We start from the raw sequence: 16,858 nt of genomic DNA on the forward strand, positions 1-16,858 counted from the left end.
AAGGGAGCTGCAGGAAGCTGCTTTGTCTTTAAAACAAGTTTCTCCTTTTCTCATCCAGGGAAACATAATCTTCTGCCTTTTTAATATTTCCTAGAATATTTCATTCTTCTAGGAAAGGTGTGGGTACTAACTTCCTACAATGGAATAGGAAGGAAAAGTTTGTATGCCATCATTGAAGCAATGTGGGATTTATCTCGGAGTGCCCTCACTTTTCAAAAATGATTACATTTAAATTTATGCATGTTTAAATAATATGTTTCATGTATGTTACATGTGACATTTGCAGACTTCAAATCCTATTGATGTTGCGACAAGACCTGGAGCTCTTCCTCATACTCTCCTTCAGAAGGATCCCAGGGTAAGTCCCGTAAAGTTGCAGCTTCTAAAAAAAACAACACCTTTAAAAAAGAAATCCAAACCAAATTAATGAAAGAAAACTATAGGTAGTCATTAAGCCATGTGGCAGTTAAGTGCCAATTGTATGGTTGTACTTCTTAGTCTTTAGCCTGCTACCATTCTGCTCAGAATAATGGAATAACAGAGTTGGAAGGGACCTTGGAGGTCTTCTAGTCCAACCCCCTGTTCAAGCAGGAGACCCTATACTATTTCAGGCAAATCTCTTCTTAAAAACCTCCAGTTTTGGACCACCCACAACCTCTGAAGGCAAGATGTTCCACTGGTTAATTGTTCTGTCGGGAAATTTCTCCTTAGTTCTAAGTTGCTTCTCTCCTTGATTAGTTTCCACCCATTGCTTCTTGTCCTACCGTCAGGTGCTTTGGAGAATAGCTTGACTCCCTCTTCTTTGTGGCAGTCCCTGAGATATTGGACCACTGTTATCATGTCACCCTTAGTCCTCCTTTTCATCATAACTCTGCTCACTGAGTTAACTCTGCTCACTATCTATGCAGTAAGTTCTGATGACCTCAAGTAGGGACATAGAAGTTCCATCTCACTGGGAAAGTCCATTCCTAAGAAGCCCAGTTCTACGAAGGACTTGGGCATGGTCAGTTGGATGATGACAGTCGTTTAAAGTTGGAATATGATGTTGCTGACAAACCCAGCATTGACGGTTGTTCATACTTTAGCCTCACACCCAAAGAAAAACATAAATAATTTATAGGATGATATAATGGCCCGAAAAAGGGCAAGTAATTACTTGAGCTTCCATGATTCCTTCAAAAAGGAATCAAAGCACTCTAATAAAATGAGTCAGTTCTTAAGTATTTGAACATCATTACTTCATCTGAGTTCACAGCAGTTTAATCCCAATGAAGTGTGTGCAGCCAAAAGGAATTATGGTCAGAAAGTTCTAAAAAGGAATTCAATTATATCATAGCCTCAAGTCCCTAGCCTGTGTTAAGAGCCCTCCAAATGAGAGTTTCCTTCATAAGTAGTGCTGGCCGTAATACAGCACATTCTTAAATTTCTGAAACTGATGCAATAAAATCAGCTTCAAGGATCAATTCCAATTTAAATAGGCCGCTATGAACACAGTAATTTGATTTTCTCTAGATTGCGTTTTATATCCTTACCCATTTTCATAACTTAAGGCATTTGATGTTGATTATTATTTAGTTAACCACTGAACCTGTCACTGCAATTTCTAGACTCTGGAGAAAAAGAGGAGAAAACTAGCATATGCTGAAAGTTGATCTTGTTGGCAGAGAAAGGGAGGGGGGTGTTTAGCACTGATGATTATTTTCTATATTGGCATGTCTCCCTTGGTGGGGAAAAAAAACCTTTCTCTTATAACCTAAGCGAATTCCCAGTACTGTTCTTCATTCATCTTGAATTTTAGAACGGAATGACTCCAAGGTGCTTCAACAGAAGGGGGAGGGTAGGAAATACAAATTAGCAATTCTTTATGGATAATTCAGCTGCTTCTCAAACGCATTCCCCGTTTTTTAATCTTCCTGAGCTTATGCTTAGCCTGAAACCCAAAGTGAATTATTTCCTTTCCAGTGTTGAATGAATGATGCAGCTCCGGGACAAACTAAACTTTGGAGACATGTTTCCTAGGAAGTTGATAGTCTGTGAGAATAGTATAGATGATCACTTGCCCTTAGGCTCTCAGTGGAGGGAGATAGGGATAGTAAATTATGTTATCTGCCCATGTATGAGATTTTACCTGAAGAATTTCTCAGTTCTTAACTATGTCTGTCTTGTGGGGTGTCTTTATTTATTTTGGCCACCAAGAGGCAGTAAAGGATTGGATTCATGATATGCTGAGATTGTTCAATTCCATATAAAGAACAGTTGCTGGAATTGGGTATGTCTAGTTTAACTAAAAGAAGGACTAGGGGAAGCATGATAGCAGAGTTCCAATATCTCAGGGTTGCCCCAAAGAAGAGGGAGTCAAGCTATTCTCCAAAGTACCTGAGGGTAGGACAAGAAGCAATGGATAGAAACTAATCAAGGAGAGAAGCAACCTAGAACTATAGAGATAGCTAGAACAGTGAGAAGAGTTGTGATGAAAAGAAGGACTAGTGGGGGTGACATGATAGCAGTGTTCCAATAACTAAGGGCATACCACAACTTATTCTCCAAAGCACCTGGAGGCAGGACAAGAAGCCATGGATGAAAACTAATCATGGAGAAAACCAAGTTAGAACTAAAGAGAAATTTCCTGATACTTAGAACAATTAATCAGTGGAACAACTTGCTTCCAGAAGTTGTGAATGATCCCACACTGGAAATTTTCAATAAGAGATTGATCAACCAATTACCTGAAATGATATAGGGTCTCCTGCCTGAGCAGAGTGTTGGACTAGAAGACCTCCAAGGTCCCTTCCATCTCTGTTATTCTAATCTGTTCAGACGGAATTCAAAAAAATCCCAATATAGCAGCGGGTTTTTTTTCAATCTTGGCAACTATAAGACATGGAATTCTCCATGCTGGATGGAGAATTTTGGATGTTGGCATCCAACCATCCATAAGGCTATATAGCAGTGTTTCTCAACCTTAGCATCTTGAAGATGTCTGGACTTCAACTCTCAGAATTCCCCAGCCAGCGAATGCTGGCTGGGGAATTCTGGGAGTTGAAGTCCGGACATCTTCAAGTTGCCAAGGTTGAGAAACACTGCTATATAGGATGAAACCAGCCATGTTCTGCTGCTTGGTGGTCAATCCAAGATAAATAACAGAATGTGGATTGGGAATTATTTATTTGCTAATTCATATGAAACATTGTCCCTTCATCATTCTTTAGCCAAAAAGCTTCCAGGATGGCTTATAAATATAAGCATTGTCTCCCTTGGACACACAGACAGAAATAGATGGGAAGGCAAGATGGGTTAAACCAGTTTTCATCCTCTGGCGGACCTCATGAAGACTATCTGGGAAGCCAACAATTCAGATACATTGCTAGAAAAACAGCTGGCAATAGATCTAAAGCTGACCAAGCAATTGTTTTGTTTTACTTCTCTCTATTAAAGTTACAGGAAGTGCTTACTTGTACAATTTAGAATAGGCTAATGTTTTCCATTTTCAGATTCTTAAGAATGCTGATCTGCTAATTTACCTGAACGGAGGTCTGAGTGACCGATTTTAATTCTCTCTTTTTCTCTCTTCAGTTGACAGATCCATTCAGGCCTATGTTGAGGGTAAGATGACAACTCACCCTTTTTTTCCCCCTGCCTTGCTTTGCTATGCCATTTCTGCTTTTCTCAGAATTTTCCCCAGCTGCATTCCTCTTTGAATGTTGCCTGCCAAAGGCACTCATCACAAGGCATCATTTATTATTATTCCCCCCTTTAAAAAGTGGGTCGCCTTTTATGCTATATAAAAATTACTACTCATGTGGTTTGTCATGAAATCATAAAATTTTGGAAGAGGAATGGACCACAAAAATAATCTGATCCAGTCTTCAACAATGTGCAAAAAAAACTCCCCAAAACCCGATAATTTTGTTGAGAGGTGGTTATCCAGTCTCTTAAAAACCTCCAGAGATGCCGAACCCACATATTCTTTGCTTCTTCTAGTTTCATCAGATGCCAGATTTCCTCCACAGTACATCAGTAGTAGCCACCCAAGAGCATCTTGGCTTTGGCCAAAGATTTTCCAGACTGGGTATAACATAGCAAGTGCTAAGGGATTGCCCACAATATGTACTCAGCGTGGCCAGATTGGAAGCCACGGAACACATGCCAGAGAGTTCTCCAAACCACTTGGCTTTAATCAACCCTGCAGACATTCCCACAACATGTCTATTTCTTTCCAGCCACGTACCTCCTCCTTGGTGGCTGCCAAAAGTTCTGCCAAGCAAACACTACAGAGGAGTCACTGCTCGCCTCCTCCCAACTGTTCACCACAATCTGTGGTACCTCTGATGTTCTTCAGGAGTTTTGGCCATCATTGTAGGGATGAATTGTGTATGTGTCAGCGCCTGGACAACTTTCGGAACCTGCTGAGGGGATTCCAGATTGGATGGCTTGGGGACATGATATGGGTAGTCCTCAAGGATGCTCAACCTGGAACCATTCTGGCCACAGTAGTGACCCAAAGCACTTTGAAGCCACCCAAATTCAAGAGCCTCTTGGTGGCGCAGTGGTTAGACTGCAGTACTGCAAGCTACTTCTGCTGACTGCCGGCTGCCTGCAATTTGGCAATTCAAATCTCACCAGGCTCAAGGTTGACTCAGCCTCCCATCCTTCCGAGGTGGGTAAAATGAGGACCCAGATTGTTGGGGGCAATACGCTGACTATATAAACCGCTTAGAGAGGGCTGCGGTATATAAGTCTTAAGCGCTATTGCTATTGCTAAATTGTTTCGTGTAGGCATCAGTGATATTTTTGTTTCAGTGAAATGAGTGATAGTGTCTCCACAGCTCAGATCCCTTTATTGAAATAAATCTACATGGACAAGTTGTGGCTTATAGGCTACCCAGCATCATCAGAGGTTTACTTTGCAAGCCACAGCAGACGGACATGATTATTTTTTCTTCCTCATGTTGCCGCATCTTTTTCCTTTATCACATTGACTTTGGCATTAAAGGTCAACTCCTACCAGATGCCTTAATATAGCTAACTTAATATAGCCAATGTGAAGGCACTCTATTTGGTCACAAAGCCTTTCCAGATGTCAGGTAAATCTGCGCATCTGCTTCTGCCAGTCTGGCAGGAGATGTTTTGTGATTGTAAAGATTCTCAGGACATCAACTGTCGCATCAAAAATGTCCACTGTAAAATCACGTCCGCAGCAATTGGAATAAGAGCGAAGGTGGAAAGAAAGCAGTTGAAGGCCTGTGTTAGTGGGCTAAATGTTTGGTTTTGGGCCGTGACTGATGTCCATGTTTATATCTTTAATGCCTTATCAATCAGTTGGCCCCAAATCCCAAGACAAGACAGGTTGTCCTTGCTCTCCATTTTACAAGCTGATCCTGTGACAGTGTGTGAATTCGCCTTCATCAGTAAAACGTGCTATGTAACTTACATAAAAAGGTGGTTTAAAGCACAACTTTTCTCAATTAAAATCGGCATGGTGGAGGCTCACAGTCTAAAAATAAAAACAGAAGGACGAAACTCAGACGTGATTTCAGTTTTATTGATTTTTAAATGCAGTGACGGTTAATAAAATCAAACTCCAATATGGAACTAAGGATTTCTTCTTTCCATCATATTGAAAAATGAAATTTGGTCACAATTTTTGGAAGGATCTGAGTCTTTCTTGGGAGGGAGTGAAGTTTTCTGGCGACCCATGCAGTTCCAGGGCGTTCTGTTTTGAATCTTTTGTTTAAATGTTACATAATGCTACAACTTTAAAAAGTTTTTATTTTTTATTTTTTACAAATAAAACTAATAGCATTAGTCATAATTATTATTTTCAACCAAGTTATATATTTCTAATAGTAATATATATTTATATGAAGTTGCCATTTGTCATTATTCGATTATTCCATATTTTCTCTTATTACTGCTCTGATTTTATTATATAAAAGTGGATACATTAATATTCCCCTTTTCTCTTATTTCTCTCTCTTATTCTAACTTTTAATCATGTCATCCTTTGTTAAAAGCATTTTCTTTCTATCCTTCCTAATTTCTAATCATGTCACCAACCTACAAAAAAAAAAAAAGGAAAGGAAAGAGAGAGGAAAAGAGAAGCAAATCAAAACAACACCAAAAACATCTATCCATCATCTCTTGCCCACTTCAATACTTTAATTGCTATGGTTTTTTTCTTTTCTTTTTGACTTGTCTCCCATATTCCTCTCTAGAGGAATGCTACAACTTTTGTGAAACTAAAAAGCAATTGTTCTCATTAGTGCCTGGATAGGAGACTCCTTATAGAACACTGCATTGCCTTTTATATTGAAAAAGGCCCATAGATGGCAATTCTCAATCAACAACAGGTTCACAGTTGAATTTCATTATTCCTATAACCAAGGGGTATTATTTTCAATACTTTTTAATGCTTGTTTCTTTTGTAGAAACCAGGCAAATGGTGTGCTATGCATGTTCATATTGCTTGGCAGATATACCACCATCAACAGAAAGTCAAGGTGAGCTCTTTTGGGCAAAGAATGATTGATTGATTGATCTCAGACTGTTTATGGGGCTATAACTCAATGGCAAACCAAGAGTTTTGCATGGAAAAGGCTTTGGGTTTAACCCCTGAAAGTTCTCAAGAAACCTCCAAGAGATCCAGTCAATAGAAGCTCCTCTGTTCCTAATGCTTTTGAAAGCCACTGACATTCAAATGAGGTAATACTGGACCAGCCAACCTGTTTAAGGTATTTCTTCCACTTATATGTGTCAGGTAGAGAACCTGTGGTCCTTCAGTTGACATTGACATTGAAACTATAGTTCTATCAAGTGCAAAGAATAAGGACCATTCATAAGGATTTACATAGAAGATTTATTCAGGCCTATACATAAGAATCTGGTCAACTAAAGTTCAGCAGTAAATTAGCACCAGATAAGAGTCAACAGAATTCCGGAGGAATTGAACTAGAAGCACTTGCAGGAATGCAAGGACTCTAAACTGATGACACACTTAATTCTGTCCCTCTCCTGTTTTTTTCTTACACATTCAGCATCATCTCAGTGGCCACAGGCTACTCAATGCTCAATTCTATCCTATATGCCAGGGGTGTCAAACTCAATTTCATTGAGGGCCGCATCAGGGTTATGTTTGACCTTGGAAGGCAGAGCCAGGACGGGCATGGCCAGCTCAACATCACTCATTGAGGCTCTGTTTTCAGCTGGGACAGCCTCCTGCCGCCCTCTGCCAACAAACATCTGCCAGTCAGTGTCGACTGGCAACCACGCGGAGGAGAGCCTTCTCGGTAGTAGCTCCGACCATTTGGAACGATCTCCCCGTGGAGATTCGTACCCTCACCACCCTCCAGACCTTCCGCGCAGCCCTTAAAATCTGGCTATCCCGTCAGGCCTGGGGCTAAAGATTGTAATCCATCCCCACCCGAATGGTATGAATGTTGTGTTCTTTTAATTATGTATTGTGCCTATGTGACATTGTTTGTATCCCCTTTCCCTATGAGTTGTAAGCCGCCCTGAGTCCCCCCAGGGAAAAGGGCGGCCTATAAATAAACTTTTCCAATTTTCCAACATGGAGCTCGGGGAGGCTGCGCACGGCCCACTTGGGCTCCATTTTCAGCCGAGACAGCCTCCAGCAGCCCTCTACCAGTGAAAACTTCAGGATTGACAAGAGGTCCCCAAGCTTCATTTTCACTGGCAGAGGCACTGCAGGCTGGTCCTTCATTGTTTCCAGGGAGGCCCCATGGGCCAGATCTAAGCACCCCAGGGGCAGGATCCGGCCTGTGGGCCTTGAGTTTGATACCCCTGCTACATGTCCATTGTCCAGAATATTAATTTCTTGCCTTCTAGTTCATAAGCACGAATTGCAAATATTAGCACCTATAAGACATGCCTTATAAAAGGTACCTGATCTCGCCTTGATTTCCAAAATACTAATGGTATGTTCTTTTTTTTTTCTTTTGGGGAAAAAAAAACCTTCATAATTTTTTTTTAACCCTATTTCAGAAACAGATGCAATCAGATCCCCATAAGTTGGATTTTGGTTTGAAACCTGAATTTCTGAGCAGACCTCCAGGTCCTAGTCTTTTCGGGGCTATCCATCATCCTCATGACTTAGCCCGACCGGCAACTCTCTTCTCGGCAACCAGTGAGTTTGTAAACCGCCCATCTCTGTTTGGGAATAGAAGAGAAAGAAATGGAAGGGTGGGCCGAACGATATAGGCTTCAGCAATATGCGATCGTGTTTTACCATTGATAAGTATTATCCAATAAACAAATAACTTCGTGAATTGAAATGTAAGTGTCAGACCTTGGAAGCCCTCTTTTGCATTGGGCCTTCAGGCCTGCCACATGTTCTGCTGTGAGAAAATTGGGGGGGGGGGGATTACACAGAGGGTGGTTCAGGGGTGGCTGGGTTCCAGCTGCTGCTACTGCCGATTCACTCAGGGATGTGAAGGCCATCTTGCCCTGCAGCTGTGATGAGGTGACTGGGAGGCATCTCCAGTTTTGGATGATGCCTGATTGGGCCATATGACAGGCATGTGGGTGCTTGAACTTTCATTTGGGTGGGGAAAACCTGGAAGCTTTCAGATTCGGGTTTTCCCAGAGGTGCCAATATGACATCTCTAATAAAATGGAACTTTGAGGAACTTCAAGCCTCAAAGTCTTCTTTCGTTGGGGGTGTTACTTGGAACCCCAACATTAACCCGAACCTGAAAGTTTGACTCTCCGAGAAAGGAATGTTATTTTGACTTATATCACCCATACTCACCCAACATTGGGTGTTACTTGGAACCCTGAGAGTAATTCACCCGGTTTGCTGTTATATTTAATGCATTCTCCTTTTGATCAGAATTTTGTGGGGGTAGTTGGGGTGGAATATGCGTGTATAGGTAGTCCTCAACTTAACAACCACAATTAAACCCAAAATTTTTGTCTTTAGACAACCATTAAATAGCTTTTGCCCCATTTTACAATCTTTCTTCCCACAGTGGTTAAACAAATCACCACAGCTGTTAAGTTAGTAGCACATTGTTAAGTTAATCTGACTTCCTCATTAATTTTGCTTGTCAGAAGGTTTGCAAAAGGTGATCACATGACCCCCAGGCACTGCAACTATTATAAATATGAACCAGTTGCCAAGCATCCGAATTTTGATCATGTGACCATGGGGCTGCTGCAATGGTCATAAGTGGGAAAAACAGTCATAAGTCACTTTTTCTAGTGCCGTTGTAACTTGGAAAAGTCAATAAGCGAATGGTGGTAAGTTGAGGACCACCTGTGTTGTCCATATGCTCATTTGAGATAATCAGATATATTCGAATCGAAATATTGGAAGGGGCTGTTTAGGCCATTGAATTCAATGTATAGGAATCCGGCATCCCAGCCTCTCTGCTGAACCTGAATCCAACCTAGGATACTGTGGTCACTCTACAAGTGCTGTACTCAAATGTTTTGGTTTGCTTGCTTTTGAATTTGTTTTGCTAGGTGCCGCCCATCCAGCCGGTCCGACGTTTGGCCCTCCCCCGCACCACAGCAACTTTCTCAACCCCGCAGCCCATTTAGGTAAGTGGAAATTCTCAAAGTAAAGCGCTCAGAACCTTCTCGCATCTGTTCTGGACTTCAGGATGTTGTCCAAAAGTCCATGATGCCGAGCAGATTGTTGAGTCTCAGTCAGCATCCACTTGTGAAACTGTTTCCGATCCCTTTTTTTTTTTTTTCTTCATCCTGAGTTCTTTTGCGGAGAAAAAGTGGGGATGCAGATCTCGGAAATCACCACAGAGATGAGTTGCAAGTGATGTTTAATCCGCATCGGTTGGGAAAAGAGCATTTATACTTTAGAACAGGGGTCTCCAACCTTGACAACTTTAAGATTTGTGGACTTCAACTCTCAGAATTCCTCAACCAGCTGGCTGAGGAATTATTGTGGCCCGCCGGTGGCCAGCAGAGCCGGCAGCAGAGTCGGACTGTGAGGAGGTTGGGGTTGAACATGGGCCAGTCCTGGGGGTTGAGGAAAGCTCAGACGAGGGCTCTGCGTCAGAGGCAGAGAGGGAGTGAGACAGCAGTGAGGCAGAAGAACAGCTGGAGCCTGTTCCCAGTGTGCGCATGAGCAGAGCTGCCAGACAAGAACAACTAAGAAAGCGGGGTCAATTTAGGAGTAAAGCCACGGAGGTGATTTGCCCCTCCCATAGGAAACGAGGAATGAAGGGGAGTGGGCTTTTGCAGGAAACAGTTCGTTCATTCGGTCAGTTCAATAGTAGAAAGTTCTGTTGGTGATTATAAGAGACTCTCTGCCAAGTTTGCCTTGCCCTGCGTTTGGAAACTAGTATCTGATAGCGCTCCAAATGAGATAAGGTGCGTGTTGATAAACATTCCTCTGAAAGACTGTTTACTAAGCCTTGCTGGCTGTGAATGAAAGGAATTCACAGTTGTGTAAATAAAAGAGGTTTTGCAGGGACCAAGACTTTCCTTCTTGCTTTCTAAGGAAGCCTGGGTCAGAACAGGAACTCTGAGAGTTGCAGTCCACAAGTCTTGAAGTTGCCAAGGTTGGAGACCCCTGCTTTAGAACACGAGACCTTCCATACGTTAGTGTGGTGTGCAGCCTGTCTTTTTTTTTAAAAAAAAAAAAATTTCAAATGTGGCCTCTTAATCTGGGCTTTTTTCTTTCATCGCGTCAATACAATGCTTTGTATGTTTGGGTTTGTTCTTCAAGGTTGGCAACACAAGGCGAAGAGTGAATCAGTGTGATGGTTTGCTTCAAAAGTTCCACTGAATTTTTCCACATCCAAAGAGCAGAGTGACTTTCCCTTTATAATTCCTCCCTCCGCCAACGTTAACTTTAATCTTGGTGTGACTTAACATCGCTTAAACTTAAGAGGGTGCCATGGCACATTGCTGCATTTGTCAGCCAGCAACAGTCAGCACTCCAGCGGTTCGAGCCCACGGCACCATGGGGTGGAGTGAGCTCCCGTCATTTGCCCCCAGCTCCTGCCCACCTAGAAGTTCAAAAGCATGTAAATCCACCCTTTCTAGATATTCTTAGCTTTCCGTCTCTTTTCTTTTTAAGGACGTGTCCCCTTAATGCTTTGCTTGCCCTGGCCAACGACAAGCAAGCCACGCTTTGCTCCCAGGAGGTAACACCCCTCCCATTAGCATCTTTCCGTTTGGTTTCAGAGACTTTTAATCGGCCCACGACGTTCACCAGCCTTGCAGCCATGAGCAGCAATGCCTTCGGGGGACTTGGCAACCATGCCGTTAGTGAGTAAATTCTCCTTCGGCTCTTAACTACATCATGCTTTGGGGTTGGTTTAAGTAGCAAGGGTGATAGAACAGTAGGTCTGATTGATAATGGGGACATGGGATTGGCCAAGTCGCCCTTCTCTTAGAGCAGTGATGGCTAAACTTTTTGTCCTTGCGTGCCCACTCCCATAATACAATGTGTGTGCCCTGCCCCCCTGAACATGCATCCCCCTGTGGCCCATTTTGGGCCTAGCAGCTTCCCTGAAGCTTCCTGGGACCAGAAATGGGGCATGGGGGGCATGCCGCACCTCTCCATGCCCCCCCATGCCCCCATGGATGGGCACATGTCCCCCGCCCCTCATGCATGCACATGCGTCTCCCACATGCACCCCGCTCTCCTCACATGTGCAGCAGAGACCCGAGAATCTGCTGGCCGGCGGGGGGCGCACTTGCATGTGTGATGGAGGTGAGCTGGGGCGACCGACCGCTCACATGCCCGCAGAGAGGGCTCTTCATGCCAGCTGTGGCACGCATGCCATAGGTTTGCCATCACAGTCTTAGAGGGTAACAAACTTAACATTGCTATGAAGCCATTGGGATGGGTCATCCAGCAATTCAGCATAGTTTAGAATCACAAAGCTACACCCAACTTAGATTTAATTCTGAACTTAGTTGGAAATTTCATTGAGGCTCTGTCCTACTTTACGTTAAATGGAAAAAGGAAGGAAGGAAGGAAAGGAGGGAACGAAGGAAAGGAAGGAAGGAAGGATCTTTGTGATACGACCTGGGTTGAGACGGGTTGACTGGCTGAAAGTCACTCAGCTGGATTTCATGCCTAATGACAACCTAGAACTCACATTTGCCTGTTTTCTACACCAGCGCTTTAAGCAGTATAGCAGATCCACAAACTACCTTGAGTTGACCAGAAACAAAGATGAGATTTTTTAAAAAATCTTGCAAAAAATAAAACAAATATTAATTTGCTTACTATTATACTGTATATTGCTTTGGGCTTTGGTAAATGTATGTTTTTCTTTTGTATCTTCGTGTGACTGGCAGTTTAAATAGCATTTTAACGCTGTTTTACGCTGCTAAAAATCTCAGAAATTCACCATATAATGTTGAGGTCAATGATGAATTCTGAATGATCATGTGATCTAACACAAAAAACTCTCCTGTTCCTATAGAAGACATCTTGAATATATATTAGTATATTTGCTCAGACATTGTAAGAAGAATTTTATGCTAAATGGCTTTTGTAGAAGAGAAAGTCAAGTTAGGGGCAGATTAAGCCATTTACTTCAAGAGTAGTAGCTCCGCCAATAAATCGTAAAAGCTAATCTTCTAAAGACTAAACTGAAAGGTTCTTGCCACTCATAGTATTTCAATCAACCAATAAGTAGGACCTGCTCTTTGGAGTTGGAAAAAAAAATCACAAACCCCTGTTGTCCACGTTGCCCTCGGTTGCAAAATATAGACACGACTAGACAAAAAGAGTGATTCGAAAACAGAAAAGAATGATATTTTTATGAATGTTTATATTAAGCAGTGAAATTCATAAGATTTGATTGCATCTGGTAACAACGACAAGTCAATTGAATTGGGTTGAACGTATCCTATCAACGATTGAACTTATAAAGGGCTGCTGGAAGGGAAGGCCCTAAATAATTTATCTCCAGTTTTAGGCTGATCATCTCGAAAACCTCAGAATAACATCTGTCCTTGACCAAAAGCCTGCATTAAATGACCCCATATGTCTTATGAGATACGTTACCCATATTGATGGATTATATGCTGTCCAGTCATTGCTGATGCTTATTGACCACATAAATTACTGTTTCTCAACCTTGACCACTGTAATATGCATGGACTTCAATTCCCAGAGTTCCTCAGCTATACCTCCATAGATTTTCTTCATAATAACCTGTTACCTCCATAACAACCTGTTACCTTTGGCCTTCTAGTAGTTTTGCTCATATTCCTTCCTGTTAATAACCCAATGGAACAAGCAAAGACAATACTACAGAAATAGAGACTGCATGGTTTTCATTATCAACCTTTATAAAAGGACATATGGCTGGTCTTTCCCCTTCATTCAAAGAGCCTTCAAATCCAAAGCCTTTATAGGCAGTTAGCAAAAAATTTAAAGAAGAAACAAAGGAAAAGAACAAGGGCCTTAATTTAAAAAAAATGAATGAATTGAAAAGAAAGGAATCTTATTATTAAGCATACACAACATTCCTGTTTGAATGAACAACAGGAATTAACCTCCATGTGGGCATGTCTGTTGACTTAGGAAGTTATGGATTTGGCCATTAGTATATGTATGTACATTAGGGGCATGGTGGCTCAGTGACTAAGATGCTGAACTTTTCGATCAGAAGGTCGGCAGTTCAGCGGTTTGAATCCCTAGCGCCTCGTAATGGAGTGAGCTGCTGTTATTTGTTCTAGCTTCTGCCAAACCAGCAGTTCGAAAGCACATAAAAATTGCAAATAGAAAAATTCCCACTTTGGTGGGAAGGTAACAGCGTTCTGTGTACTTTCAGCATTTAGTCATGCCGCATGACCACAGAGATGTCTTCGGACAGCGCTGGCTCTTCAGCTTAGAAACAGAGATAAACACTGCCCCCTAGAGCCAGAAACGACTAGCACACAAGTGCAGGGCAACATTTATCTTTATTATATGCACATTATGAAGGTTTAGGGGCATGAAGGGAATCAAAAAAGCCAAGAAGGAATCCTTGACCCCACAATCAAAGCCATGTGGGACACATATAAAATAAAGAGGGGTTCAATCATGCAGTCCTGGTTTTGTCCATTTTGAGTTTGTTTGACCCTTCCCTATAGATGCTCCTGCTTTTATTGATTATGTCTTAGTCTGCTCCTGTGGGTTATCTTCTCTATGGGTTTTGGGTGCCGCAACTATTGTTTAAGGATTGCCTTGTTTTGTCACAATGCAAGGAAGACTAAACATTTTCCTTAAACCAGTTGAACTCAATGTGTGGGCTCCTGAGGCTTCCAGGAACCCTTTCAGGGTGTCCCCTGTTCCCCAAGTCGAATAAATATTTAATGGTTTCTCAGTTTTAATTTCCAATGCAATCAATATTAATAGATATAACCCACATAAAGCAAAGCTTTGTAAGTTTCCTCAGTCATTTTTTAAGAATGGAAAGGGTCCCGAAAACCAAAATATTTGAGAACTCACTACCTTAAATTGTTGACTTGGTGAAAAAAATTGTCTCAAATTTGTTGATAATCCTGCAGTGAAGGAAAGGACACTTTGTTCTATCTAACTTTCCTTTCCCAAGTAATTAAAAAAAAAAAAAACAGTTCAGGTAATCTTCCTTGTAGAGGCCCCATTACTTTATATGTACCTTGTAGATTGTTTTGACAAACACAGAAACAAACAGGCTCCAAATGTTTTTTATGCTGAGCTCATGCTTTGTGCTGGGTTCATTTCCCAATGAGTTTGGGATTGGTTTTGTGTCCTTTAATACTGCCTTAAGCTTCATTTGGATGCTCTTCCTGTTCAAAAAAGAAATAAAAACTTAGCGGTGGAGTCGCCTAAACGTCTCCCCCTGCCTTTCAACAGAGGGATTGCATCTCTTCCCCTTAAATGAGGTGCTAACGATGATCTATTAATCTCCTTTCCTTTTCCAGCTCCCCATAATAGATATTCCTTTTAAACTCTTTTGAGTGCTGTTAAAATAAACAAAGTTGGGTTTGATCGGTAAGTATAGTCCACTGAGCATGTTGCTTTCTGTTTCCCCCCTCCCTCTCTCCCTCCCTCCCTCCCCTTCCCCTTCACCATTTCAGCACCCAACGCTATGTATGGCCACAAGGATTGCCCCGGCATGCAAAGCTATAGCAACCCTCACGAGCCTTGGAATCGTCTGCACCGAACGCCTCCTTCGTTTCCGACTCCACCGCCCTGGCTGAAGCCAGGTGAGCAGGAACGCAGCGCGTCCGCTGCAGCTCATGAACGAGACAGAGATGTAGATAAAGGAGACGCTTCCCTTAGTAAAGATGACAAAGAAAGGTATGAAAAGAACACAGCGTGTATGAGCATCACAAGGGAGACTCCGGGATGGGGGAACCACGCCGAGTTTTATTCCCTCTTTAAAAAGATACTTCACTTGTGGTTCCAGGGACCATCAATGGTCAGTGATGACACTATAAATTTTCACTAAAGGAGAAATATTTGTAGCTCAGGATTGAAATGAGGGGTCCTTGGTGCTCTCTGAGCATGGTTGTTTTCTTGCAGACGTTTCATTACCCAAACTAGGTAACATTAATGCCTGTCACGGGCACTGATGATGTTACCCAGTTGGGTAATGAAACGTCTGCAAGAAAACATCCATGCTCAGAGAGCACCAAGGACCCCTCACTATAAATTATCCATGTATACCGGTATCTCTATCTCTGTCTCTGCCTTTCTATCTATGGCCAAAATCTTGTAAAATTGTCAAGATTTTAGCCAGCATGCTTTGACATGCTTGCTTGAAATCTCACAAGCTTTTGATATTCCTGATGAAACTTCCTGCAAGATTTTACAGGGGAACCCTAACATCCTTTAAGATCTGGGGATTCGGAAAGATTTGCCATTTTTAAAAAAATCTGCCTTCAATTTTGATTTCCTTAAATATTGTTCTGGGAAGTTCCATTGACATGATGCTCAACATGTTGGTAATGTCTGAGTTACATCATGGTCCTCAAAAGCTTTTTCATGATGACATGCTTTGCTTAAAAGAATGGGTTGGGGAACTACTGTTTAGAAATCAGCCCGGGAAACACGTAAATGTTTCAGATCTGACTTTCCATCTGATGCTTTCCTTTTAGATCTTCAAATTTCATTTTGCAGAACTTCGTCGCTACAAAATATTTGGAGTTGATACTAGATTAAGATTGCAACCTTAATGTGTCAGAGTTTGTTGCAGAAAAATCAAATCCAGAAAGCCCACACAGATAACTGATGCAGCAGGATTCATTAACTTCTTTATATACATAAGAATAGATGGATAAATGTAAAATACCAACAGGTGGTTCTTCCAAGTAAATACAAGGCAGGAGAGTTACAGGTAAACACAAGCAGGTAGTTTCATTTTAGCAGACAAGCCCAGACAGACTGCGTAAGTTTCCTTCTCAGAGCAGCAGACTGCTTAAGTTTCTGTTTCAATTCTCTGCACAGACTCAGATATATTTAAGCTCCCATTGGCTGACTTAGTTGCTATGCCTATTCATTGGCTGACTTTGTTCCCTTGTCTCTCCCAGTCATGAATATTTTAACAACCTGCTCACTGAACCCAAAATAGTAGTTAGCATCCATTGCATTTCAAACCATTTAAATACAGGTAGTCCTCGACTTACATCAGTTCATTTAGTAACCACTCAAAGTTACAACGGCACTGAAATATGTGACTTATGACCATTTTTCACACGTAGGCCTTTGCTGCATCCCCATGGTCACGTGATTTACATCTGGATGCTTGACAACTGCTTCATATTTATGACGGCTGCAGCATCCCGGGGTTATGTGATCTCCTTTTGCAACCATCTGAAAAGCAGTCAATGGGGAAACCAGATTCACTTAACAACCATTTTACATTTAACAAACTGCAGTTGT

The 16,858-nt window shown here is 41.9% G+C and overlaps 1 protein-coding gene across 1 annotated transcript in view; it reads left to right on the forward strand.

Annotated features, from left to right (window-relative positions):
- LOC116508492 (autism susceptibility gene 2 protein-like) overlaps positions 1-16,858 on the forward strand; it is a 45,708-nt gene that overhangs the window by 18,006 nt on the left and 10,844 nt on the right. The window contains exons 4-10 of the mRNA XM_032217137.1: positions 287-358; positions 3,574-3,603; positions 6,429-6,500; positions 8,002-8,143; positions 9,484-9,561; positions 11,170-11,253; positions 15,052-15,274. Of these exons, the coding sequence (XP_032073028.1) occupies positions 287-358; positions 3,574-3,603; positions 6,429-6,500; positions 8,002-8,143; positions 9,484-9,561; positions 11,170-11,253; positions 15,052-15,274 (701 nt within the window). The remainder of the gene's footprint in view (positions 1-286; positions 359-3,573; positions 3,604-6,428; positions 6,501-8,001; positions 8,144-9,483; positions 9,562-11,169; positions 11,254-15,051; positions 15,275-16,858) is intronic.

Source organism: Thamnophis elegans, chromosome 4, assembly GCF_009769535.1.
Source record: "Thamnophis elegans isolate rThaEle1 chromosome 4, rThaEle1.pri, whole genome shotgun sequence".
Classification (NCBI taxonomy): domain Eukaryota; kingdom Metazoa; phylum Chordata; class Lepidosauria; order Squamata; family Colubridae; genus Thamnophis; species Thamnophis elegans.